This window comes from Mustela nigripes, chromosome 4 (assembly GCF_022355385.1).
Source record: "Mustela nigripes isolate SB6536 chromosome 4, MUSNIG.SB6536, whole genome shotgun sequence".
NCBI classification, from domain to species: Eukaryota; Metazoa; Chordata; class Mammalia; order Carnivora; family Mustelidae; genus Mustela; species Mustela nigripes.
Window position 1 is genome coordinate 149594460 of NC_081560.1, and position 27528 is coordinate 149621987.

The 27528-nt window shown below is 52.7% G+C and overlaps 1 protein-coding gene across 3 annotated transcripts in view; it reads right to left on the reverse strand.

Annotated features, from left to right (window-relative positions):
* Nucleotides 1-27528, reverse strand: part of GRID1 (glutamate ionotropic receptor delta type subunit 1) — a 686787-nt gene that overhangs the window by 458264 nt on the left and 200995 nt on the right. For all 3 annotated transcript variants that reach the window (XM_059397943.1, XM_059397942.1, XM_059397944.1), the window contains exon 4: nucleotides 7757-7962. In XM_059397943.1, the coding sequence (XP_059253926.1) occupies nucleotides 7757-7962 (206 nt within the window). The remainder of the gene's footprint in view (nucleotides 1-7756; nucleotides 7963-27528) is intronic.

The following is a 27528-nucleotide window of genomic DNA, read 5'->3' on the forward strand; positions in this document are numbered from 1 at the left end:
GCCTCACCTCTGCCTCTCTTGATGCAGCTCAGCCTTCCTCTTGCTTCCCGCACCACTGGGGAGAGTCTGCTGCTGCTTCCCTGCTGGGCTCCCCACTCAGCCCTTCAGTCAACAAATGAGCTGACTCATCACCTCAGGGGAGGCCCCCACAACCTGAACACCCTCGGGGATCCGGGAGCAGAAAGGGTAACTGAGTCATTCCACGGCCGCAAGCTGCTTCCCTCCGTAAATGCCTATTTCTCAGGGCTGCTGGCTTCCTACTGCTAATAAGCCACAGAGGCGCCCACAGGGAGGAAGTGACACTTTGCTGGCTATTTAATGGCCCACGAAGGAAGGGAAGAACACCAGGTGTCTCCAGGCCCACACTTTAGGTTCGTGATCTCACTCTTTGACCCCAGGAAGGAGCAGACAGTCCTCCCAGGCAGCCAAGGAAGTCCTTCCTGAGCCCCAGGAATGGGTGGCATGATTCAAAAGTCAACTCAAAATAGAAACAGCCCTCAACCAGAAAACAAACACCAGTAAGACCCAGCCACAGGCAAGCATTTTTCCTTGATGTGGGCTTGGATGCTCCTTGGAAATATTAAAAATCAAACATGAAGTTCTTCCAAAACACCAGCTTACTCAGGTGCCCCTGCTTGGCCAGAGCACTAGGAATATATTTGGTCTGCCCACTGGGGAACTCACCTTCTAGAAAACATTTGCGTGTGCACAACAGAGGTCAAAGCTCCTGGGATTCCATCCTTCATTCACCCATGTGCCAACCATCAACCACAGGCTCTGAAAAGGCAATTCACGAAGATAAACCTGTCCCAGCTTCTGCCCTCACACGTTCCTAGGTCCCATGGGGAAGGAAGGACAAAGAGTCACCACACAAGTGGTGGGTATGATGCAGACCTAGAGATGACAGAGGCAATGGAGCTGTGCTCAGAATGTGGCATGTCCCACAGGGAAGGAACCCACGAAGGCCTGCCCAGCATGCATGGGGATTTGCAAGGATTGAGGGCAAAGAGGACAGAGAAGGGAGGGGACAGTGGCCATACAGAGCCTCTGCTCCCTTCCCATCTCAGCCAGGCCTGAAGTCTTGGTTGCCTTGAGCATCCCTTTAGCTCTGAACCTACCAGAACAAACTCAACATAATATCTCTTCCTCATGAGCTCATGTCTAAGAATTTCTAAGGGGAAAAAATGAATTTTTCAGACTCCTAGCACTTTTTCTGAAGTACTAAGGCTTTAAAATCTGTAAACAGTAGGATACAATTAAATGCAAATGCAGGGCCACATTTAAAAATTAATCTTCTGTAATTAATTAGTAATTTAAAATATTCTGGTAAATGATACTTAAATGGCACAGAATTATCCTAGCTCTGAGTGATAAAGTCGCCTGCTGAAGATTTACCATGGTAAAGTAAGAAATATTTGCATCTATCATGTGGGACAACAGAACACTGACATTACTTCATCTTCCTTTGCGATAAATGTATTAAAAAGCAAGTCTTTATATTCAAATTGCGGGACGAAACTCACTCACTGCAGCAAACTCTGAGAAGCAATTGATTCAAAGCCAGGAGCTAACCCAGGCTGTGCTCCCAGTAAGGACTGAACTGGCCTCCAGCCACACTCCTTGCCTGGGAAGCCAGTCTGGGCAGGGGTGAGGAGGGATAGCGCACGCGGCCCTTTCCACCTCTGCTCCTTCTATTCACCTATTCCTCCCAAACTGGGTGAAAGGGGATCCCACTCTCAGAGCAATGAGGAGCTGTCCTACCCCTAAGCTGTTCCCCTAACTACTTTTTCTCCCATCCTTCTTGCTGCCATAAAGAGATCACGGAGATCCGTCTAACTACAAAGGTAATGGTCACCTGCTGTGACCATCACGTGGTAACAGCCATGTCTTTCCCAACATTGCAATCCCTTCCCCAGCTGCTTTGACACCAGCAGTGCCTTTATCCTGGTGTGTGCGTATGTGTATGTGTGTGCATAGTTATGTTTAGATCCGCACGGGGGGGTCACAAGTGGTGGTGGTGGGGGGGTGTTCCTGTTAGACTGTGCTTATCTGAGGGTGTGCTTGTACCAGCTGTGTGGCTGGCCAGTGGTATCACTGTATCAGCCTCTGTGTGTGTGTGTGTGTGTGTGTGTGTGTGTGTGTGTGCGCGCGCGCGCATGCACATGTCCACTCTCCCACACCGGCCAACACCGTCGCTTATCGTCAATCCTCTCCCAAGACACTCACCTCTCTGCACACTGCTCTCCCCTACCCTGTACCAAAGCTGGGCCTGGGAACGTCCCCACCCACAGGAGCAGCCACTCCTTTGCTGGCCCTTCAGGCCAAAGGCAGTGTTCTTACACAAACTCAAGCCTTGGTAAAGGCAAAAGTTTTAAGACTAAGGCCCTTGCTGATAAGCTGACCAAGCACTGGAAGACAAACTAAAAGGCAATCAAGGCACACACAAGAAAACCTAGCCTCGAGCTCTTTCTATCGGAGGGAAGAAATACAAATCTCCATGCCTTTTTTCCCTCAGCAGCCTTTGTGGGCCAGCCTTGTGCTGCTCTTGGAAGATACAAAGGTGGACGCCATCCAGTCCCTGTCCACGAGGGGCTCACTTTCCCGTGGGACAGACAGGCTGCCCGATATCCACGGGCAGCCTGATGGTACACGGGCTTCAGGGCCCCAGCAGGCTGCTCTGTCGGCCTCAGGAACTGGGAACAGGGAGAGGCAACTCTTCTCCATCAAGTACATAAGTGTTTCAAATAGTTAAGTTTTCTACTCTTTCCAGCAAAACAAAAGAGAGAGGGAAGGGAAAGGAGGAAACAAAGAAGATACAAAAAGGAAAGAGGGAAGCCTAAGTCTGAATAGAGACAGGGACACAGAAATGACAAGTGAGAGTCCTGGGGCACCTCCCACCCCAAGCCCAGAGGAGGCCTCAGTGGATGAGAGACCTGGGGTGTGCCCACTCAGCCAGCCACTGGGAATGCCCAAGAGGACGAGGGTCGTGATGTGTAGCCACAACATTTCACATCTTGTCAGGTCTCCAGGAGGGGACACCACCTCTGTGTCCCCAACCATATCAAGATATGGTTCTTGGTCTGTCGCAGACACCCCATCTGTCCTAAACATATGGGTGTTTAGGTGGGAGGGCAGATAGATAGATGGATGCATGGACGAACAGAAGGACACATGGACAGATGATGGACAGATGGAGGGAATCTACTCCAGGAAGAAGAGATGACGCCCAGGGCCAAACCTGAGTGTGCACTGGAGATCTCTCCATCAAATCTGGCCTGAAGGAGAAAGAACAGTAAGACATACATAACCCTCAGCACTGGGGCCATACAGAGCACTCAGTGAGCTCCTAGCTTCAAAGACCCCAAAAGGGGCCCCAAGAACAAACTGGTCCTGAAGTTCAGACTCTCCACCCTGGATTAGGGACCCCTTCCTGCTAATACAACAGCCTAAGCCCCAGCCACTCCTCACCTGGCACACCCACCATGGCAACACAAGAGTCCCTGAATACTCTCCAGACCCCTTCTCCCAGCTCCCACCTTGGCCATGGGGTTAATGAAGGTTCGTTCATTCCTGTAGACCCAGCCCCAGTGTCACCCACTCCTGGAAGCATCCCTGACCCTCTGGTCACCCCCATTTCTCCCTGGCCAGAGGGCATTGCTCCATCCTTGGCACTCTCCCAGAACCTGGCCCACAGCTCTGTTCTGACAGGCAAAGGGGTTTGTTAACATGTTTGTCCTTCCCATAAAGCTGGGAGCCCCACGTGAACAGGGACAATAGCCTCAGTGTCCCACACAGAATCTGGCACACCACTGGGGCTCATTAAATACTGGTGAAATGGAAGAAGGAAGCTGGGAGCAGAAGGGGGAAGGTTCCAACGGCTACAGACAGGATTCTCAGGCAAAGCCTCTGTCCCTCGGCCCCTCTCACAACTCCCATGGCCCTGGAGTGAGGACAGCACACACCCCCAGCCCCTGCTCCCCTGTCCAGTGATTCAAACTGACAAGCTACATGAGGAGGGTGTCATAGTGCGTATCATCACCTACTGAAGCCCCACTTAGCGGTGGCCCGGAGACAAACCAAGGCCCAGCTGAGGATAGAATGTGTTCCACTCACTTCCCGGTTGGGATGATCAGAGAGCACTACCTACCCTTACTTGGACCTCTACTGCCAAGCCCAGAGCACAAGAGGCCCAGCTGGAGGAAGGATTCTCTATGTCCTGTACCCTCAGCAGTGCCCGAGGCCACCCCATGGTGGGCTCCCAGTCCAGGACCAGCATGCTGTTACCCCTGAGCCCAGTCTCCCCAAGGGGAGTCTTTTAGAGATAACGCACTCATGTGGTGGTTGTTTAAACTAGGCTGAAATGATCTCAGGGCAGGGAATGTGGATTGGAGACTGAACAGTGGAAGGTGAGGGGATCTTAAAGAAGGACCTATTATCTGAGCCCACGCCCCACCCCCACCCAGTGCCTCAGCCTGCTTGCACCTCTGCCACCCACCCACCACCAAGGCCAGACTCCCCAAACCCCCAGACAGGATGTCCCCTCATCAAGAGGGATCCCAGAGAGGCTGATAGTGCAGGGGCCCCCAGGCTGAGTCCCCACAGTGAGTGCATGCATCCTGGACACTGGACAGAGAAACAGTCCCCCGTGTAGCATGGGGACACCTGGCACTTCCCAGATAGCCAAGTCTGTGTCATCCAGAACTTGTCACTACTGATAGTGAAAGTACCAGCCTCGCCAACAGATTCCCATGTAGCAACGTGTAGAAGATTTGAGCAGCACCGTCTTCCTCCCTCCTCCCATCAGCCGGGCTTTCTGGGTGGGCAAGGGAGAAGTTACAGCTGGGGGAAGAGTTACCCCCACTCCCAACACAGCTCACACATGCAGTCCTGATTGGGTACCAAAGCCACCTGTCATGAGTAGCACTAGGGCTCTAAGGCCATTTGCTGGCCCAAAACAGTGTTTTGAGATGCATAAAATTCAGGACATGTCCCGGCAGTGGATCAGCCTTGTGCACACCCTCTGTCCTTGTCCCAACAAAGGAGAGGTTGGGTCAGTCTGCTGGCAAAGCCCCGGCAGTACGTCCAGGCAGTGGATGAAGCTTTTGTGCTGGGATGGCATGCCCAGGTCCCTCCCAGGGGACCTCCTGGGCTAGCCAGTGGTCCAGGTCCTACAGCCTGCCGGAGTCCGGAAACCCCTCCCATACCCAGTTTAGTACATACACCAAAATTTTTGGAGCATAAGTGCCCTGAAAGCCTCTGCCAGCTTGTGGACGGAGGCTGCTGAACCACGTCCTCCCCTCGTGAAGGTAGCACACCCCATCTGCCCACCACCACCATCACAGCAACATGGCAGCTGGAGATTCTGGAGTGGGACACGTCTAGACTTGACTCCTGCTGAGTCCTCCTGGTGGCTACCCACAGGACCTGAAGCAACAGGGAACTTCCTCGACTTCAGCTGCCTTGTGCGTGAAGTGTGAACATTAGGGAAAGCACACAAAACACCCACACTGGGTACCCAGGACAGGACACCCACCCCTCACCCAGCCACCCACCCCGACAGAAAATCAAAAACCAGGACTCTGACCAGCTAGAGCTGAAGGCACAAAGCCTGGGTGCCATCTTCCCCCATAGTCTCTGGCCACCCCTCCCAGGGGCTTGCCACTCTTGCCCAACACTAAGAGTGGCCACTCCCAGGGGGTCTGGGTGGCTCAGTGAGTTAAGCCTCTGCCTTCAGCTCAGGTCATGATCTCAAGGTCCTGGGGTGGAGCCCCACATTGGGCTCTCTGCTCAGTAGGGAGCCTGCTTCCTCCTCCCTCTCTGTCTGCCTCTCTGCCTACTTTTGATTTCTGTCAAATAAATAAATAAATCTTAAAAAAAAAAAAAGAGTGGCCACTCCCAGGGCAAGTCCCCAGCACCCAGCAGCACTTTGCAGCACCCAGCAAAGCCAAGACTTTGCAAATGCAGACGGGGTGCGGGGGACGGGGATCAAGAAGGCGCCAGGCCCAAGCCAAGCCAAGTATTTCCAACACTGCAGGAGTTTGCATAATGAACCACTTGGAAATAGTATCTTTAGGCCAGTCTTGTTTACGTGTTAAATCCTTGCAGGGCCTAGAAACAAGAGCATGGGCTGAATTCATCTAGAAGGGAAACAATGAATATGTAAGTGGAAGAGAACAGATGTTTCCCGAGAAGCTACGAACCACAGGCTTCATCTGGCCTCTTGCCTCCTTCCTCCGTCCTTTACAGATGAAGAAGCTCAGGTCACACAGGTGAGGCAAAGCAGCCAAGGTCACAGCAACAGGAAGTGGAGGAGCCTGGACTTGACCCCATATCTGTTGAACTCCAAAGCCAATATTCTTCCCACTCCGAAGCTTCATGGCGGGACAGCGGCAAGGCAGAAAGGAAGCAAGGACAGGAGGCAAGGGACGGGCGAGAAGAGAGATGGAGAAGGCCAGCGACCGCATTAGCAGACACCATCACTGGAGCCTGCCCGGCCTGGGGAATTTAGCAAGGAGAAAAGCCTTCCTATGAGCAGACACTGGGACACCCACTGCTGGGAACATTCTGAGAAAGCCGGACACATTAGTGCTGCTAATCCTAGGCTGCCCATTACTGGCCTGAATCACTTCCTACAGGGAAACGTGTTCCAGAGAAAATGCCGAGTGCCGACGGGACATCACAGGCTGGCTGACCACCGGCATTAGCGGGGTCTGATTAGCCAAGGGCCGCAGGACTGCCAGCCAATGTGCCAAATTAAGCGTTCCGAATTTTAAGTTCCCCAGCAGTGGGCTTCGTGCTGGCTCCTGATATATAAGGTAGCATTTTGAGTAATAATTAATTAGAGGAGAAAGCGGAATAAGCAACCAAAGTACATCAAATGGAATTAGTATAATTCTGCCTTTCTCTTCATTTTCCTTTCAATCAGAGACAGCCAAGTAGGTGACTGGGGTTGAGAGGAAATCACAGACCGCATTGGGCCATCCCTGCTCCCAGGCACACCACACCCCCAGCACATCCCCCCTCCTCCCGGGCTCCCCCATGAAAACCAACCCAGGCCAGAGAGGGACCTGCCAACTCCAGCTTGTCACCTTCCTGCCATCAGACCATCAGGGCTGCCAGCAAAAGCCAGCTCAGAACGTATTTCTAGTTGGCTATTCACAACTAAATTACTAAATTGTAAATTCTTTGTTACTAAATTCTTTGTTAAACTGATGGACCCTGTCTTCCTTGGAAGGCCCTAACCCTTAAAAAGGCATTAAAAAAAAATCACTGGTTAGCTTAGGTACCAAAAGTATCAGCCTGTGCACCAAGTATCATTTGCTAATGTGCAACCGACACCTCCACCAGGTGCTAGCAAATACCGAAGGCAGAGCTGCCCACCTCTGCAGAAACCTGAAAATTTATTTTATCCCTAGAGGCTTACACCTGCCAACAAACAGGGGAAATTTAAAACAACAACGATACAAAGAAACAACAGCCCAAAGTTTTGCCTCCAAAATCTCTGGCAGTCACCTGTAAATAGGCTTCCCGCCAGCTGCTCCCAGCCCCTCACTGTCCAGGTAGGCCTTGGGTAACCTGCGGAGGACCAGCCAGGAGCCAAGCTGTGCTCGGGATCTAACTCCTTCCGGCTTGTGCCAAACACCCAGCACCTAGGAGTCCCCACACCCATTTTGGCCACGCATGAACGGACAGCCCCAGTGGGTCCACCGTGGCATCCTGCGCAGAGTCTCCTGTGGCCCCAGGCCCCACCACCTACCTCGTTGATGAAGGAGTGGGCCCCCTGCGGGCTGAGCAGGAGGATGGCGCGGCGGAGCGTGTCTCGGTAGCGGTTCAGCTCCTCTGTCTTCATGGTGGTGAAGAGGCTGGTGAACACGTGGCTAATGTTCTTGTCCACCTTTTGTAAAGAGACATCAAGGCCCAGCCGCGAGGCCTGATCCAGAAAGCTTTGGAGCCCACGGATATCTGAGCAGTGGAGAAAGGGGAGGAAAGAAGGATCTTTAAGAAGGAAGGATCTAACCCCAATGGCCCCCACTAGCTATGGGCCACTGCCATAAGCAGGGCGCATGTCTGCCTCAGTGACCCGTGAATGGAAGTGGGAAAACCTGGACACATCTATTTGGTGGCAGCGTCCAGCCCCAGGCAAAGAGTCTCGCAACACGAGGAGTATGCCCTTTGTTCCAACAGGTCCTGTGGCCAGGAAGTCCTTTGTGATGACCTCTCTTTCTCTCCCCACTGCTTCCACCCAATGAGAACGAAACTTCTGGCAGCTCTGTCCTCGAGGCTATGTGCAGTGGTGGTCCCTGACCCCGGCCCCAGTTCCCTGCACCTTCCTCTATGCTCACAGCCTAGCAGGTGAGCTAAGGCCACTGGCCCCAACCTTGGCCCAGCTCCAATCCCGTGACTGAAAACCCTGCCCTCACACCCCAGCCCTGAGGCTTGGGACCCTGTCCTGTTCCAGCAGCCTGATTTCCCCGGATGGAACCCCTCTTTCACTCTCTTTCCTGCTGGAGTGACTGCCCAAATCCAACCTGAACTTCACATCCTGACTGGTTCAAGGGTGAGCACATGGTCCAAGATGTTCCAACAAGCACCGTCCTCAGACTCTGGAGGAGCACTTGAGAGACAGTCCTGCTCTTTCCTCTGTGTCACTAAGAGGTCAGGATGTAAGGCAAAAAGGAAGCAGGGGGAGCTGGAATAAATTACTAGGGAATGAGCATTCAGAAGTTGCTTGGGGCCCAGTTCAACCACATATTAATGCAAACCACATATTAATTGCATATTAATGCAATTAATGCAAATTGGTACTCCTCCGAGTACCAAGATGCTGACTTTTTTATTTTATTTTATTTTATTTTATTTTTAACGAGGGCCCCAATCTTCTCTCAGCCCTGCATGAGCCATCTGTCTGCTCCAAAGGGAGACCTCCCCAAGACGGGAGCCAACTCTGGGGCAAGCAGGTATGAAAGTCACACCTGGTTTCAGTGACGTCGGTGAAGTCTCTGTGCATTTGTGAGTCTGACTTCTCTTGGATTTTCCTATGAGCTGAAGAATACCGTTTCCTGCCTGAGCCAACTGGAACAGGATTTCTGTCACTTTCAGCCCAAAGTCTCAACCTAGAGGCCACGTTATCAAAGTCCGGGATGTCTTCTTCATCAGCCCATATGTGTATTCCAGTTCCCAAAGACATACTTGTACTGAGCAGCCCTCTCTCAAGGATACTCTGGGCCTGCCCCTGCCACACAAGCTGCTCTCTCCCAGCCCATGGGCTGCCACAGGCATGCCCTGGCCCATCCAGTCCCCCAAAATCAAATTCACAGTAAACGCTGTTATTTCAACAAGACTGCTTTTGCCAACCCATTTATCTCCCAGACGTTCCTTTCATGCCCATTCCGCAAACTTCCTGAGTGTTCCAGGCACTGTGCAAGCTGCTGCAGTGGGCCCTCAGCTGCCCACCTCCCCAGGATGGCAGGCTCCCCAGTAAGTCTAGTCCCAACTGGACATAACAAGAGAGGTCAAGGAAAACCAAACACAGTGCGAGGGAGGGCAGGGCAGCCCTGGAGTGCTGGGGGAAAACATGCAGGGGGGCCCTGTTTCCCACCAGGGGGAAGTTGTAGAATACGCTTTGAGCACTAGCTGTGGATTCCAATACTCAGAATTTAGGATGGTTCCTTAAATACTTGGGCAAATCTTCCAACCACTCTGTGCCTCCATTTGCTCATCTGTAAACTGGGGATCAAACTTTCCATGCCCAGCGTGGAGCCTGATGTGGGGATGGATCTCACGACCCTGAGGTCACGGCCTGAGCTGAAATCAAGAGTCAGAAACTCAACTGAGTGATCCAGGGGCTCCCCTATGGGGCTACTTTTAAGACAGAAGCCCTGTTTTTTCACGGAAACAGTCATAAGGTATACGAGATACAGGCGTCTGATAAGCTCACTCTGTCAGTCATTGCTGAGAAACAAACCGACCCCAGAATTAACGACCTAGAACAATAGTCATTTATTATTTGTTGAGTCTGTAGATCAACTGGGCAGTTCTGTTCTAGGCTCACCCGTGCCCCTGGAGGTGACTGACATATCACTGGAGGCCTGCCTGATGGTCCACACATGTCCACATCCCTCTGGCAGGCCAGCCCAGGGATGTTCCCATGGTGGAGGCAGAATACACAAACATCTACTCAGATCTCTGCTGACACCAAGTCACAACCATCTCGTAGGTCAAAGGAGGTCATGTGTCCCAGAGCAGGAGCTCAAAGGGTCTTCAAAGGGACACAACAATTGGCATGGGAGTAGGGAGGCTATTACGAGGGACCTGAAGGCAGCTAAACCCCCTTATTTGGGAACACCATTTACACCACACTGGTTAAAAGACAGCTTCTCAGGCAGTACCAGGCACTGGAACTTTCTGCAAGGATCCATCATATATGATGTACATCTGCCCAGTATGATAGCCACTAGCCAGATGTGGTGGCTGGGTACTAAAATGTGACTAGTGTGAGTGAGAAACGGAGGTGTCATTTTATTTAATTTTGATGAATGGAAGTTTAAATGTAAACAGCCATATGTGGCTAGTGGCTGCTGTACTGGGGAGCCCAGATCGAGGGGGAGGCCATCCTGGGCACAGATGGAAAGCTGCTGCATGCCCAACAGAGGAGGGGCTGCTGGGCATGGGTGTCTGCTTGGCGCTGAGACATTCAAGCATATTACTGGCAGGTGTGAGTTGTGCTGTGCTCAGGAGAGGGAGTGGCTGGGGTTGACACCAGCTCTGAGTTGCTTTAGTTGGGGGTCCCTTCCCCCTGTTGCACTTCTGTCCCCCAAGCCATCCATGCATGTCTGCTCTGCCATTCCCTCTGTTTGGCTAGAAAGCTCTGAAGAACCTCTCCAATCTTTCAAGGCTTTGGGGTAACAGGTCTCTAGGGGCCCGAGCAGGCTGTGGGGACCGCAGAGCCTATCTGGGAATCCGAGGGGTGTTGACAGCCAGGGGCCTGTATGTGGGGAGCCCCTGGTGTTATGGGCAGCAACTACTTTGCAGCTTCAGGGGAGGGAGAGACAGGTGGGGGCTTGGTGGAGAAAGCCTGTCCTGCTGTTCTGTACCTGGGACCATTTCCCGTCTGAGCTGCCAGGCAAGCAGCTCTGCGTAACCGTCTGTGCGCCAGGGGCCAGGTCGCCAATGGGTGAAGCTGGCCAAGGTCAGGGCTGCACTTGAATACCAGTGCCATGGGACTGAATCTTGGTCATGCATTTGCCATCCCTAGAAGGATGCTCAGGGCTCTCACCAGGCACCACAGTGCCCTCCCCATCCCCATGAGCTACGAGGAGGTTGGGTCTCTGGGCCTCCCACACAAAAAGCCCCACACACAGCTCCCCCATGGCACTGCCCACGTGGGCTTGAGCAGGAGCCAGTTTGGGCAAGGTCACTGGTGGCCAGTGAGGCCCCATCCCTTCACACAGGCACCCACGGTCCTCATTGCCCCACGGCTTTGATCTGAACCAGATCTGAGCACGACTGACAGGACAGTGAGGGCTGACAGGACGGTGAGAGCTGACCGGGACAGGCATGAAGGGGGCACATCTACTAGCTCCTACTCTTCAGGCACTTCACAAGGCCATCACGAGTCCTTGAAGTGGCCAAGATGAGCCACGTCTGCAGGGGCATGCTTGCTGTGCCTTCCCCCAAACACGTGCACACTGAGGACCCCAGCATTACTCTGTGACTGCCCCCTCGCTGCCTGAGTCTGACCGGCTCCAGGGATCTCAGACATCCTGCAGGCATGGCCGCCCTCCCAAACTGGGCGAGAAGTCCCCTGAAGTCCCCTCCCTGAGGTCCCCCTGCCTAAAATAGGATGGTCTTACTTTTCTAGGGGATAGGAGGTGCCATGGCATGCAGGTCACTGCCTGGGACCCACAATATACACAAACAGGCACACACGGAGAACACAAGCCATCAGAGCTCCCCCCACCCTATTAGCTGCTCTGTCTCTGTCTTCTGGTCTGGGAAGCCCCTGATGGGACTGACCCATCAGAGAGAGTTTAAGCTCCCTGTCAGCAGCTGGCTCCCCACACCTGGAGGGAGCAGTAGGGGCTCAAGGCAGCGCTCCCAAGGGACCACAGCCCCTGGCTACAACCGCCAGCTTCCACTGAGCTGAAAAGGTCAGCTCTCAGCCTCCAAAGCTCTTATTCAGCTGCACACGGGGTACGCTGGGGGCAATGTAACAGTGGAGAGCTCATGCTAACTTTGTAGCCCTCCTGGCATTCCCCTGGAATGGGCCCAGGAAGATCACTTCTCCAACAAAAGAGAAGTGACAGGGTTTGCAATGACCTTTACCCCCTTCTCCCCCAAGAAATCCAGCTGTCTACTGCCACTCCCCAGGAAGGAAGATTTCTCCAAGAAGGTAGACTAGGGACAGAGCTGACACTACTCCCATGGGCAGCAGAATGGGCAACCGAGGAGACCCTTGGCCCCCATGGAGTTCTGGGCCTTGGCCCAAGCCCTCCTCTACAAGCATCTTGTGCATCCTAGTAACCTAGCCGAGGCACCCCTGCTGGTGCAGCTCCCCCAACCAGACCCATTCCCACTGGGAAAGGAGCTGATGGCATCACATCCCCAGCCCCAACCCAGGAAGAGCAGGAGGAGACAAATGGCCCACAGCTCTCCAAGGCTGCAAGGGGAGAAATGAGCCACGGAAAAGGGCATTAGTCATACTTGGGGACAGGGAGAGCCTCCAAGGAGAGACATCCTGCTCCCCAGAGAAAAGCAGAAGTTCAGGTTACATGAGCAATGTGATATGATGGTACCCAGCATAGGCCTCAGTTTCCCTGGTCCACCCTCTGGGCCCTCAAGGGATCTGGTTTCCAGAAATCTTTCTAACACCCGAACCTGACAAAGCCATCCAGTGGACACTTACTCCTTCCTTCTTCTCTCCTATATTCACTGAGAGCTTTCTCTGTGTTTGTCCCTCTCCAAGGTGCTGGGAACAGAGAATAACTGAGCCGATGGTACTCCTGCTGTCACAGAACTTCCATTTCAGGGGTTGGAGAACAGAGCAGAACAAATAAACATCATGCTACACAGATCATTTCCAACAGTGCTAAGAGCACTGAAGAAAACAGATGTTGGGCTAGAGGACCTGCAGGAGGTAGGGGTGGGAAAAACCTTTGTGAAGACTGTCCATGAGAAGAAGTCAACTCTGGAAACCTCTCAGAGAAGAACACGAAAGACAGAAGCAATGGCACATAGAAAGTTCCAGAATGAGGTATCTGTGACACCAGAGGAAGAAGACCTTGCTCACCCCCATGATGGGGACCAGGAATAGCAAAGACCAAGCAGCCTGAACTGTGGAGCTATGAGGGAAGGAAGCTGGAGTCCATGGACACCAGGAAGTGCCTAGCACAAGTGGAGGAGGGAAGGACACAGGTCCCAGGTTCCCGAGCCCTGAACCTCCTCCCCCAGTAGACCAGCTTCCTAACTCAAGACCCAAGCACCCTATGGCACTTCCTCAACACTCATCTCTCCGCCCATGGTTACCCACACCATGCTGCTCTAAAACTCACGCCAAAGTCATCAACAAATAGGGGTCCTCCTCTCTCTTCATTCTTCATGAGTTCTCTGGCATACCCAGCCCAGGGCCACCGGTCCTCGAAGGTCTCTCCTCCCTGACCCTCCAGACAGTATGAGCTCCTTCTGCTCCTGTTCCCCAGCCCCACTCACTCTCACCCTCCTCCAACCCGCAAACACACACACTACTGTCCCATTCCCAGCTCCTGGGCTTCCCTCTGGCATGGCCCAATGGTCAGTCGGGCAGGAAGAACATCAACCCCAGACCCTAGCTCATCTCCACAACCCCCTCCCAGGCTCAGGCACCATCAGTGCCTCACTGGGACTTCTGTCACAGCTTCCCCTGAGGTCCCCTTACTCTGGGGTCCTCCCCTCTAATGCCTTCTGCCAGGATGGCTTCTAAGTTCATCTGTTCACAATAGAGCCCTCCTCTAAAACTTTCCATAAATAACACAAGTCGATTTTAAAGTTGCCAAGACATGAACATCCTCAAAAACATCAATCAATCACAAACAAACCAGATACCTTCTAGAGACTTTATTATCATACATAAATAAACTCCATACATCTTAGCCCGTACATAAGGGGCTATCTGGCCCTAAGAGCTTTGTCTATTTTGCTTTTGTATCTTTAGCACCTACTCTTGCCATCACCACCACCAGAAACCATGCACCTGAACTCCAAAAGGAGAACCAGCTCTTTGACCTTTCCCGGACATTCCACAAACACACACACATGCACACACATGCAAGCACGCATGTATGTACCACATACACAACCTACGTACACACATATGCGCACACACATCAAGCCACACACACTCATACCCCACACATACCCAGAAGTGCATACCCTTTGCCTGGATGCTCCCAATCTGAAATTTATACAGCCCCACCCCCACATCAAGACCCAGCTGAAGTCACATCTCCCCTCAAGCCCTCTCCGGGTTTCAAAATTTATGGACATGGGAAGTGGGAACTAGGTGTTTCTTGTTTCTCTCTCCAATCCCCAGGCTCAGTGCCTAGCACAGGGTCAGGGACAGCAAAAGGGTGTGAAATCAAACGGAACCAAAGCGAGAGCCTGCCTGCAACCAGCATGACTTCAGCAACTGCACATTGTCATGTATTTGATGGAAGCAGAGCTGTTACAGGCAAGGGATTGAAATCCAGCAAAAGTTTTTTTCAAAATCTAAGGCTATAGCTGTGCTATCCCACTACTCCTGAAGGGGAAAAAAAAAAAAAGAAAGAAAGAAAGAAAAATACTCATGGGTATTTTAAATACTTTCTTGGTGAAAAGTAATTGAAATGAAAGAACACATTTCAAATTGCTTCCCCTACTATTTTCAATTTCCGAGAAAGGTCTAAGCACTGAGAGTACTTACGAAGAATATCTTACCATCTGTAATACACATATACGTATAAGGCTGCTAACTCACACCCAGGAGAAGTTCACAGCTAGAAGTGTTTAGGGATTACTGGCAAATTTTCCGTAAGCTGAGACACAACTCTGATTCTAGGGACTTTTTAAAAAACGTCTTTCTTATCTGGCCCCCAAAGAGACGTTTCAAATTTCTTCTAAGATACAGTTTATCCTAAGTTCACTCCCAAGACCCGTGCCCAGGCTCCTCTCCTCATTCATGGCCCATCTCTCCCCCAACGACCAACCCAAAATGCCACCTGCCACCTTTGTCTCTGGCACAGAAGAGCTACAGAAATGGCTGTAATGCAGACGGGGACTTCAGGTGAGGGAGCTTCTGACGTTTCCAAGAGAAAAGATCACAAAGATCTACCAGCTGCGGCTCCAGTCAGAAGTAATACCCCTTCCCTCCAAATCCCCTGGGGGCCTCCCTCAGCTGCCCAGTTATGCATTTCCAGCCTGCCTGCCTGGCTGCCCTCCTCCCTCCATCCCTCCCTCTCTCCGGCCACCCATCCCCCCTCTCTCTTTCCTTCCATCCCTCCCCCTTCCTTGCCTTCCCTCCCCTCCCCCCCTCCTTGCATCCTTCCTTTTCATCCTGTCTTTCTTCCATCCTCTAATATTTCCTGAGTGCCGTTCTGGGCCAGGCCAGAGGGAGCACTCAGCTCTGCACTCAGCTCTGCAGCTAAGACTGAGCCGGAAGCAGAAAGGGGCTCCCCTCCTCCATTGACTGAGCATCTCCGACGACATGCCAGAATGTGTTCCGTTTGCAGACTGCATTTCATGGATGAATTAATTCATTGCAGTCGATCTATGTAGGTGTGATTTAAAAAAAAAAAAAATCTCCATGGGAGTCAGGCAGGCACAAAGCAGGCCCTCAAGAGTTCAGCAAAGGGAGGAAGTGGAGGTGGCACACCCAGCCAGCTCTCAGTAGAACAGGAAGCAGCAGGTCTGTCCCCATCATGGGGTGATGATGTCCCTGACAGCAGACACCCCCAGGGCCCAGGCAGGGGCCAGCTTCCAGGGAGCAGGAAGACGGTCACATGGTGTCCCACAGTCCTCAGCGGCACAATGCCACCACTCCCTGCCTTCTTGCTGAGGGTCTTGTGTGGGAGGCAGACCCTCCCCACCCCACCCCTCCTCCTGGTCACAATCTCAAGGGCCCAGACACCAATCATAGCCAACCTGGCCCCAGGAGTCCTCCAGAGTGAGCTCTCATCCCCCAAGCCCCCCAAAATGCACAGCTTCCTATATTAAACAGGACTTATTTTCTGTATTCTGAGGCTGTGACACCCAGGGCCTTGCTGACCCCAGAAGGACCACCCCTAGCAAGGTGAGCCAATCCCTAGGGGTAGGAATCCAACCTTCCAGGTGCAAATCTGCCCCTCCACAGCCCAAACCCAACACTTTCTCAATCAGGTTCTCACACTTTGTGTGCTCTAATCACCCCAGAAGACCAGAGACAGCCCTGTGCCCCAGAGTCTGCTGAACTTACTCAAATGAGCTAATCCTAAACCCCTTTACTCTATTTCACCCTTCTTTTCCTACGGAAGTCACACGAAGGGCTCCTGCCCACAGCTCCCCTTCTCCCTCTGCCTCCTGAGTGCCCCAGGTGCTACCCTTGGTGACCCCCGTGACACAGTGTGCCACCACCTCCAGAGAACTGTGAACTCCCTTCCAATAGCTGTCATTGGCATATGTTGGCCTTGCCACACCTGAATAATTGTACAACACCCACTCCAGAGTGGAATCTGGGTACAGCTTGGGGACAAACTCAGAGAAGCAGCCCCATCGGCTACACTCCCCTAGGAACACAGAATAAGCATGGGCCTGGGTTCCAATCCCACCACACACTAGCCAGGCGAGCTCAGGCAGCCCCTCCCTGAACCCATGTCTTCATCTGCAGAACAGAGCCAACCCAGCCCTCCTCATAGGAGCACCAAGGTCCTTGTGTAAGGGGCGCGCATTACTGCGAGTATATGCAACACAGATGTGCAGTGGCTGTCGGCCGCCTTCCAACCGCCTCATCAGCACCAGGAATGCCCCCAAAAGGGTTCCCAAATGAACAAATCATCCCTCTTGCCCTAGAGACTCATCAAGAAGGGAGGTGCCATTCGGACGGCATAAAGGAGCACTGAAAGGCTCAGCTCTCCCTCTGCGGTAATTCCAAAGTCGCCAAACGGCTGAAGGAAATGGTCTGCCAGCACTCTCTGAGAAAGAGATCAAATTTCTGCCCATGAGAGGGGCCCATGATATCCAAGAGCCTTCAGCTCCAACAGGTTTCAGAACCATCCAGGAAGCCATCCAACAGCAGATGGCAGAAAGGGGAATGGGTGTTCTGGATAAACCCTGCGGAGCGTGTCCATGGGGCATGCGCACACACGTGGAATTGCAGACACAGGGGTCCATGAGCGAGCCCTACCCACACCTCTCGCCTGGGCCCCAGCAACGGAGGGCAGCACCCATTTCTCACTCACTCACTTCTCTGTTCTTTCCCATTTGAAAAACAAATATAAGGGAAAAACATTTTAAATAATCAGGCTGGTAGATCGAGATTAAAAACAATTTAAAATAAACATCTACTCTGGCACTTTGGAAAAAACATACCACGCTGCATTAAGTGCTTTGAATTAAGTAAATTACACCAAGTAACTAATTTACATAATGATCAAAATTTGCATTTTACACATGTTATGATGGAAATGGGTTTATAAAATAATTCTTCACCAACTTCTGCTCCAAGTTCAGTTCCAGTATGTGGATAAAATTCTGTTGGTGCTGATCTGCTACTGTCTTTCATGTTTCAAATCTCTGGCTCCTATTTTTTTATAATCTGGCAGGTCCCTTATTCCCCCGGTAGTAAATCGTCCCTTTGATTTGCAATCCCCTTCCATCAGCTGAGTGAGGTCATATTTTTAAAGAATCCGTAATAAACTAATCCTTCTTAGAATTTTCACAAATAAAGTTTGATGTTCCTGTCACTTTTTACTTACAAGGTATTTGCTATGGATTTTAGCAATTCTCCTTCAAGATTTGTAGGGCTGATTTGCAAAGTCCTGCAGTTTTTCAGGGTAAGGAATCAGAAGGCATTTCTCAACAGGCTTCTTTCTGGAGCCAACAGGTGCATTGGGAGGGAAGCAAAACCCCAATGGACATATCCACAGGGGGCTGAACACAAGGCCCTCAACAGACTGGCTGTCAGCCTCAATAGGCCGCCCCATACCTTCAGGTCCCTAGGACCTGGGAGACGGACCCAGAGCTATAAGTCCCTTTCCCAGAGCCACTGGACACTTAGATGCTTCATGTCTTTTCTCCTCCACAACCTGTAAGGAAGGCATAACTATCCCATTTCACAGATGAGAAAACTGAAGCCAGGGAAGTTGGGTCCCTCCAGCAACACCACACGGCCCACAAGAGGAACAGCCCACATCGGGGCTTTGAGAAAGTTCTGGATATTTTCCTGGACTTCTCTCCAACCTAAGTAGGATCCCAAAGCAAATCTAGGAAATTTTACTTCCAAATGTTGACCCAGGGTTAACGCCACAGAGGAAAGTACTGCCACGGTGTGGCGGGATGGCCGCCATATGCAACGAAGATAACGTAACAGCATGTGCCGATTACGTATTGTCTCTCAATCACCATGAGGCCCTTATGTCATCCAGCCAGTCAGAGGGAAGACTAGGGTTCAAATCCAGGCCTCTCTCCCGACATTCACCAAGCAGTCAGAGACGCCTGGAGAGGGATGAGAAGGATGCAGAGCAGTGCCCCCAGCTGTGTGCAGATGCTGGGCTGGGTGCCTAACACACGCTTCACCTGAGCCTGGAGCACCCCCAGGAATCACCAGCTTGTGCCCATTCCACAGATAAGTTCTAGGCTCAGAATAGGGCTGAGATTCAATTCCAGATTCATTTACTGTCAGAGGCTATCCTCTCTGTGCCACACCAGGTCATGGGACCTATGGGAGAGGCCAGAGCCTCCCCCGACCCCAGCCAGGCCTACAGAACAGCTGCCCAAGGCATATAGAGCTTCAGAGAGACCACACAGCATGCTGGTCAGGTGCCAGGTTCTAGCTTTTAAGAAGGGCAAGAAGTGAAAATGGGATGCATGACATACCCGCTATTAATCTGCAATCAGTATTAATAACCAGCATTACACAGTGAAAAGCAGCATCTTCATTTATTCCGTAAATTACCACTCCGAAGAAAAGCCCACTCTCCTGGAAACAGCAGCCTCAACTGGTCTGACTTGGAAGCCCTGGGCTGGGTTCCCCATTTGCAGACCTGCTTGGGGGATGCCCAGGGCTGCCGCCTGCTGACCTGGCTCACTCCAAGCTCACCCCAGGACCAGCAGCAGCCTCCCACCTCCCTGTGACAGGGCTGTGCGGTTGGTCCCCACATGCACCTCACTCTCTCAGGCTTTCTCCAAGCTTGAGTCTGGTGCCCACACCTTGCCATGCCCACCATGAAGGCTAGAGAGATGGAGAAAACAAGGAGCTCAATGGAATCGGACTAGTGATGCTCAAAGACATGCTAGGACCCATGGGAAGTCCCAAGGAAGGAGCCACTTTGCCTCGACACAGAGGCTGAACTGCAGGAGGCAGCAGACTTTTCTATGTTGACAAGAGAGGGAAAAGTACTCCAGGCCAGAGGGACAACAGGGTCAAAGGCCTCACCGAATCTAACAGCCCACCTGCAGGGCCTGCTGATGGCTCTGTGTGGCCAGGACAGGCACGTGGCCTTATGTGTCCCCAAGGAGGGTGGCCATCATGACATTCTTGGGACTGGCCAGAAAGCAGTAGGAAGAGCAGAGTGGCCTGCAGGTCAACTGAGACCAGGGCCTATGGCCCCAGCCACACCAACTCCAGCCCTCCTGCCCACTCCACGCCACATCTCTGGGGCACAGGAAGGACCAAGGGGTAGCAGAGTCAGCCCTAGAGTTAGTCCAGAGCCCCAGTGTGCACCTGAGTGCCCTTCCTGGCTAGAGCCGCACGGCCTGAGCAGCCACTATACCCCTCTTGGGCGGCCTTTTCAAGACAGGGCTGTGGCTCCCAAGCAGGAGAAGGATGGGCCCTGGGGTCTGACACCAGGAGACAGACCCATCTATGACTTGGATCTGTCTCCTCGGCTCTCGGAGCCTCAGGTGCCCCCTCTGTAAAATGGGCAGGATGATAACTCTGATGTGGTACTGTTGTGGGGAACAAAGGGATGACAAACACAAAGCACCGGGGCAAAGTCCAAGTGTAGGGAAGGCTGGACATGATGAGCCCACCTGTCTGGCGACACCCACCCCCACCTTCACCCCACCCCCCAACTCCCCACCAACCCCGGGCACAGGAAGCCTCTGTCTTCAGGGCTCTCTGTTGACCTTATGGCAAATGTTCTTTTACTTACGTATTTAATTTACAAAATTACTCTCTGATATTTACTCAGATTTCATTTGTTTCCTTCAGAACTTGCCTTTGAAGAAGCAGCGCCAACCAGAGCCAGGAGGGAAGTACAGCCACGGGCCCATGGATGCCACCATCCCGCTCCAGGGGCCTCCAAATGCAGCCTCTACAGAAGGACCCAGCTCTGCCCAGAGGCTGGCACCATACACAGAGCCTCACAGCTCCCTAGGCCAGATGGGGCCAGGCTGCGGTGGACTGCTGCCCCCAAAGCAAAAGGGAAGGACGCAGAAACACTTGTCGCAGGAATGACTGTCTGGCCCCAGAGCGAAGTGTGGGCGGTGCCAGGTAGGAGGGCAGGAGGCTCTGCTCAGGGGGTGCTGGGCAAGGCGCTAAGCTAGAGTCAGGGGGCAGTGGGGGCAGTGGAGGCCCCACGAGGGCCCTCTTGGTGCAGACAGATTAGATCCCAGGGTGTCATGCAGAGGAAGCTAGACTCCAAGGCAGGGCAGAGCACAGAAGGCAGTGTAGACAAAGCACAGGGTGGAAGAAAGGGTTTGATTTTCAAAAATTCATTTGGCAGTTCTGGAAGAGAGGGCATGACCTGGAGGACAGAGGTCCAGAGCCCATCAAAAGCCCATGCCATGGCCCAGGCAGGACCCAAGGGAGCCTGAATATGACGGGGCAACAGAACGGAGAGGAGGGCCTTTGGCTGCAGAGAAGAAAGGCAAGGGAGAAATAAGGGGTGGCACAGCCCAGAGGAAGCCTGCTGGGGCTGGCGGATAGGCAGCAACAGGAGGGGGCAGAGGGCAGGAGGTTCAACCCTGGTCAGACGGCCACACACAGACCCTGGCCTCTGCTGGGTATGCAGGAACCCCTTCCTCCCTTCCACACACACACATGCACACCCTCACATACACTTGATGTGCACACTCACGATCAGGTACACTCACATTTGGACTCATACCTTCATGCACACACTTGCTCTCACACGTAGACTCACTTGCAGGCTCACACATTTGTTCACACACAGGCTCACTTACACTGGAACCAGCTAGTGCCCCCTGATGAGAGCCTGCCTGTTGTTAAATTTTCAATTGTGTGAGCCAGGTATTAAACACAGCCACTACTGATTAAATGATGCAAACTTATAATTGAGCAAATTATATTACAAACCGAACTGATGACTACACAAGCTCATGACTTCCTAATTCTTTGCTGTGTTTTAGTATTACTTACGCTCCTGACGCCTGTGATACCTGAACATTAAGCAATCCCAACTCAACGCTCTGTGATACCAAGACACCCAGAATCGCCTCACTGGGGGCACTAACACCCCAGAAACCAGCAGAGTGGTAAATCAGAGCTTCCTGTTTTCTCAGAGAGCAGCTTGGTAAGCTCTGCTCACCCAGCTCACACTCACTTGGCCCACTCACCAGCACACACGCTCCCACACCTACACCCACACTTCCCATTCACACACACACTCCCACCCACACCCACTCCCACAGCAGTACTCGACACACACACAGACATAAGCACATGCATGCGTGCATACACACTCACACACACAGGGCACTCCCCACCTTGTCCACACGCACCAGCACATCATCTCCCCTAGTGTCCCTTGTGGAAGGTCAGAAACCACTCCTATGCCCACGCCCACATGAGAACAGAGACTGCTCTGGGGATGAAGGAACAGCAGACCCTACAGCCCCAGCCTCCCTGGGCCAGGAGCAGATGCCCCCAGAAGGTGTCCAAGCTGCGACTCCCTCATGCCGCCTGGCAAGTAGAGGCTCGGCAGCTCACTCTGGTGCCTCACTTTAGTGACTGCAAGCAAGATGATGGCATGATAGCATCACCAGCCGATGGTCAGGGGAAGCTGGGGGCCCTGCAAGGAGGGATGGCATGGCCAGATACCCCAACCCAGACAGCCAGACCATTCTGGGAGCAAAGCAAGGGGCCAGGGCCCTCTGTAGCCCCACATAACCCCACTTGCAAAACACATCTGCCAAATCCCAAAATTAAACCCATATCTATATTAATTAAGAGCCAGCATCCGCAGGCCTGATAGGACTGTCGGCCCATCCATCACAAGCTCGTTAACTCCCGCCAGGGCCTCTCAGGCCAGATTACAAATGGGATTCAGAGTGGGGGCCAGGGGAGGCAAGGTATTATCCTGAAATATAACTTGAACTTTCCTTCCAAAATACCATCCTCGGGCTGGTCCATCGCACTTCCACACCCACAAGGGGCCCACCACAGGCAAGGGCTAGACCATTGGGTCATCCATCACCAGCTGCCAGAAAGCCCTCGAAATGGCAGGGCAGCTCTAGAGCTCCAAGGAGGATGGGGACAATTGGACTAATAGTATGATCAATGCCAGTGGCACAGGCCACAACAATGGGAACATGGCTGCCAGGGTCAATGCCAACTCCACTCTTCTTCCCAAGAATAAACATCCCCGCACCGGGAATGCTGGATGGAGAGGAGGAAAGCAAAGCCCCAGCCAGGGAGCACCTTCTGTGTGTGATCCCCACATGCTCGTGCCCATGCTCTCCTCACAGCCAGCCTGTGAAGGTAGCAGTAGATTTCCTGGTTTACAGATGAGAAAGGCAGACCCAGGCAGATCTGACTATACCCCCACTCTACTAGCTCCAGGAGAGTGAACACAATGGAACCAGGATCCCCAAGGACCACAGTCCATGCATGTCCCATTCTCCTGAAGACCTGTGACTTCCACCTGACCGTGGACTGGCCTCAATATCTAAGGGGGTCCCTCCCAGCAGCAGCAGGTGTCTCTGGCCAGTGACCCGGGATCTTATGCACCAATGTGTCCTGAGTACCACACACAGTGCTTGGCAGAGAAGAGCAGCTCCATGAAGCCACATGGGGAAAATGTATAAATTAACTCATGAAAGGCCACTCTCCACCCAAAGGTGGATGCTAGGTCCAACAAGACCCCCCTGGATCATAGCAGAAGCCCATGCTGGAGCTGGGTGGTGAAGTCAGAGTGGAAGGACTGGCAGGGCTGCCACTGGAGGCTGCCTATGCCATCCTCTCCAGGAGCAGCAACCAACTGGAGGACACTGCTATCATTAGTCCCATTTTACAGATGGCGAAACTGAGACTCAAGAAAGGTTAAGTGCTAGAGGCATGATTCCAAAGTCTCTGCCCTTAGCCTCTGCTTTACAGGGACCTGTCTGCTATGAAAAAGCCCTTCGTTATTGATAGCCTCCTTGGCCTTCCAAGGCAATAATCAAAAACAAACCTACACTGTGCCCAGTGTCCTCCTCCCAGGCCAGTACCACAGGCTGGTCTGTGCCCTGAGGTAGGGACTGCCCCATGCTGGTCCTGGAACCTGGCCACCCAAGCCTGAGCTGAAGGTGCAGCTCCTACATTACCAGGCCCCACCGGGCCGGCTCAGAGGCCAGCCTGCCCTTTTCTGTAGCCATGGCCATGCAGCCTGCACTTGGGACAGTAAACAGGCTCTTTCATAACCCACAGCTGCCTTTTCACCAACTTTGCAAGGGCAACTGGAGATGCACGCTCTGATTCTGAGTCAGAGTTTTCATGGCGATCATAGTGATTTTCAGTTTAGGAGGAAATGAGCACCCCAGAAAGCATTTAGAATTAATCCACCCATTCTGGAATAGCAGTAAAAATCTATGTTAGAGATGAAATATTTGCAGTTTTTCACAAGCCCTGTCTCCAGGAGAAGAGAGTGATCCAATCATCTACTGGCTGGCACGGGTTCCTGGGGGAAGTCGGAAGTGTCAAAGGTCCTGCAAAGCTCCCTCTGTTCATGGTCACTGCCTGTACCTTCCCTCTGACTGCATACATCAGGATGACCGAGGCACAAGTTAACAGTCCCCAGGAGTCTCTTGTGGGAGGGGGCTGGAGACTGCAGGAGAGAGGAGAGCCATATGTCTCCTGCAGGGCGCAGCTGTGCACCCCAGAGGAAGGACTGAGGTCCTGCTGCAAAGACTGCTGGCCTGGGGAAGACAGGAAGGCAGACAGGGAAACATCACGAAATGAGGATAGTGCAAGGTATTCAAGCACTTCCAAGTCTGCTGATGGGTAGGAACAAGCCCCCCAGACTTGCTCTGGACCTCAGGCTCCTTCCTCCTGGAAATCAGGAGATCAAAAACCCTAAGATGCTATGCAACTGCCAGCCTACTAGCTCCTTGGCTATCAAGAGGTCAGGACCAGCCCAAGACTCAAGAAGGAGAGGGAGAGAGGGGCTCTAAAGCAATGGTGTTGTAAGCATAGCACCTACAGCCATGGGGAGACTAGCTGTCCGCGGAGCCTCCGTTTTGCTGAAATCTAAGACTCAGCTTCTGTCCAGGGTCCTGACTAGCCTCCCCTCTCTCCTAGATGATACCACCCAGTCCTGTGGCTTCAAAGAGCAGCCACACCTGACGGATAGCATTACCCTGGAGTCGGCCAGGGTTTCCAGACTCCTTTCTCCACTTGGAAACAGGCAGTTCAAACAAAATCCAGCCCAGAGTGGACCTCTTGATTTTTCCATCAACCATCCCAATAACACAAACCACCCAGCAGCTCAGTCCGGAAGCCTGGGAGTCTCCCCCTTTCCTCACTCCTCACCTATAATCCACAAGATACTTGAAACCCAGCCTCTCCCCTGCCTGGCTGGTCCATGCCACTACCTCTCCCAGACACTGTTCTGCCAGCCTCCTAGAGGGCCTCCCTGACTCTACACCACGGACATGGACAGTGGTTTTTCTCTAAGCATGAAGCAGACATGCCGCTGCCCGGCTCAAAAACCCACCCGTGGCTGGACAAGCATGCTTACAATGAAAGCCCAAGTCCTCACCCAGGACCTGAGAAGCTCCACAGGGCACAGCCCCTGACCCAGTCTCCCACCCAGCTTCCTTCTCTACCCCATTCCCTGCCTGCAGCCACACAGACCTCCTCTCTCCTTGCTGAACACTCAGGGCTTCCTGCCACCTCAGGGACTTCACACCTGCTATTTCCTCACCTGGAAAGCTCTTCCCAGTTTTTCTCTTACTACCACCTTCAAAGCACCATGGTACCAATCCCAGTGTCGATTCCTGGGAGGGGTCTCTCTGGAGCTGCCTGGGGGCCCCTCTCCCAGCCACCTGTGACTCTGCCACACCCCTGCCCTCTTTTCATGACACCTAGCCTCTCCTAAGATGATCATCTTCACTAGTCAGTCCTCATGTCTCGTCTGCCACTGTGTCCCCAGGACCCAGTGCAGTGCCTAGCATGGAGCAGTCACTTGATGGGGCATTAACGGAAAGCCCAGGTAAAAGTGAGGGGCAGCATTTGCTGTGGGAAGGGCCCAGGTTTGGAACTCGACTACTTTGGGTTGGAAATCAGCTCAGCTCGGCCCCTTCTAGCCATGTGACCTTCAAACCTTTCAAAGCAGCAATTTTGTCATCTATAGGATGAGAATCAGTGTATCTTGAGGAGTTGATGCCGGGATTAAATGAGATAGCAAGTGTAAGGTGCTTAGAACGAACTGAACCAACAGTCACTATTTTTATTAGTGACAATAACAGCAGATGTGAAAACACCTACGTGAAACTGGGAATTGGAAAAATGGCATGTGAGCGGGGAAAGAGACGTGGAGATACACTGGGCATCCACCACGCTGCCGACATTCTGCTGGCCTGGGAGAACCACCCAGATGAACAGGCATGAGCAGTGCCCTCAAGCGGCTGGGGCAGAAGCCAGATGTGAAAATGCTCAGTCCCACGGCCAAGGTACTAACTACTTCAGAGCTACACAAGTAGGGAGGAAGGGAAGGCGTGGGTGCACAGCTGGCTGTCTGTCACATACATATTCCTCTCCTTCTGGAAACGTCTTCCAGCCCTTGTTCTGGGGACTGTCTCCTTATTGCACCCCAGTCCTGCAGTTCTAACAGGAGCTGCCATCCAGAGCCCCCCACTCCCCGTACACTGGGTCAAGAGCCAGCAGTTCTCTCCTGATCCAGGCCAGGCAGAAACAGCCCATCCCCGACTTTTTGCAAGCCAGCACTGAGAGAAGAGGGGTAAGCATTGTAATGACAAAGCTCGCCACGTGAGCTCAGCAGGTGAGAGATGCCATGTTTCTTGCCATATGGAGGAAGCAAGGCTGAGGGAATTAGGCAGTGTGCAGATGGAGAAGCAAAGGGAAAAAGTGGGGAGAAAGCCCTGGCCACAGGAAAAAAAAAAAAAAATCTGGCTTCTGCAATCATGGGAGCCAGCAAGTCTGAAATCCGTAGTGCAGACAGCAGGCTGAAAATCCTCAGGTAGGAGCAAGGCAGCAATACTGAAGCAGAATTTCTTCTTCCTCGTGGAAAGTTGTGATCTTAAGACACTGCAACTGATTGGACGAGGCCCACCTTCACCTCTTTCATTTGAAGTCATCTGAGGGTAGATAGACATTAATTCCATCTACAGAACCCCTTCACAGAGACACTTATGAGTGTCTGTCTCTGCTAGTTGACACATGAATCAAACCATGGCAGGCTTTCAGAAGAACGTCTTTGGGGAGGCAGGGAAGCAGGGAGGCCAGTAAATACCGAAGACACTTTCCAGACACTGGCTCCCAGGCATATGGGTGCTTGGAGAAGGGGCAGGACTGTAGGAGAAGGAGCCATGTTCCTCCTCGCCTGGCGTGGATGGGCGGACATGACTGGGAAGGAACCAAAGCAAGGAAAGACTGAAATGTCAAGAAACAGAGAAATTGATATGAGGGCAAGGCCCCCAAGTGGAGCCAAGAGGATGAGAGGCAGCAGGTTCTCTCAGGATCCACTGCATGAGGGTGATGGCCAAAATCTTCACAAGCAGCCCAGCTCGGACACAGATGCTGGCCTGCCAGATCTGCTCCAAAGATTTACCATACCCTGCAAGGAGATCCAGTCACCCCAGCATGGGGACAAGGACATGGAAGTCCAGAGACACTGAGTGATGTCATCAGAGCCCCCACCACTGGGAAGCAGGGCTGTGGACCTTGATATAAGAGGGAAGGTGGAGCAGGAGGGGCAGATTCTAGGGGTTTCCTCCTACTGCTTGTTGGGACCCCTAAACGCCCCCCAAAGGGTAGCCAACTGTAAGATCCTCTGCCTTCTCTCCTGCTGAGCTGGAATAAAGGGAGCTCTCCCTGAGGCCCCTGGCCCTGGAGCTTCAGAAATCTCTCCCAAGGAAGAAGCA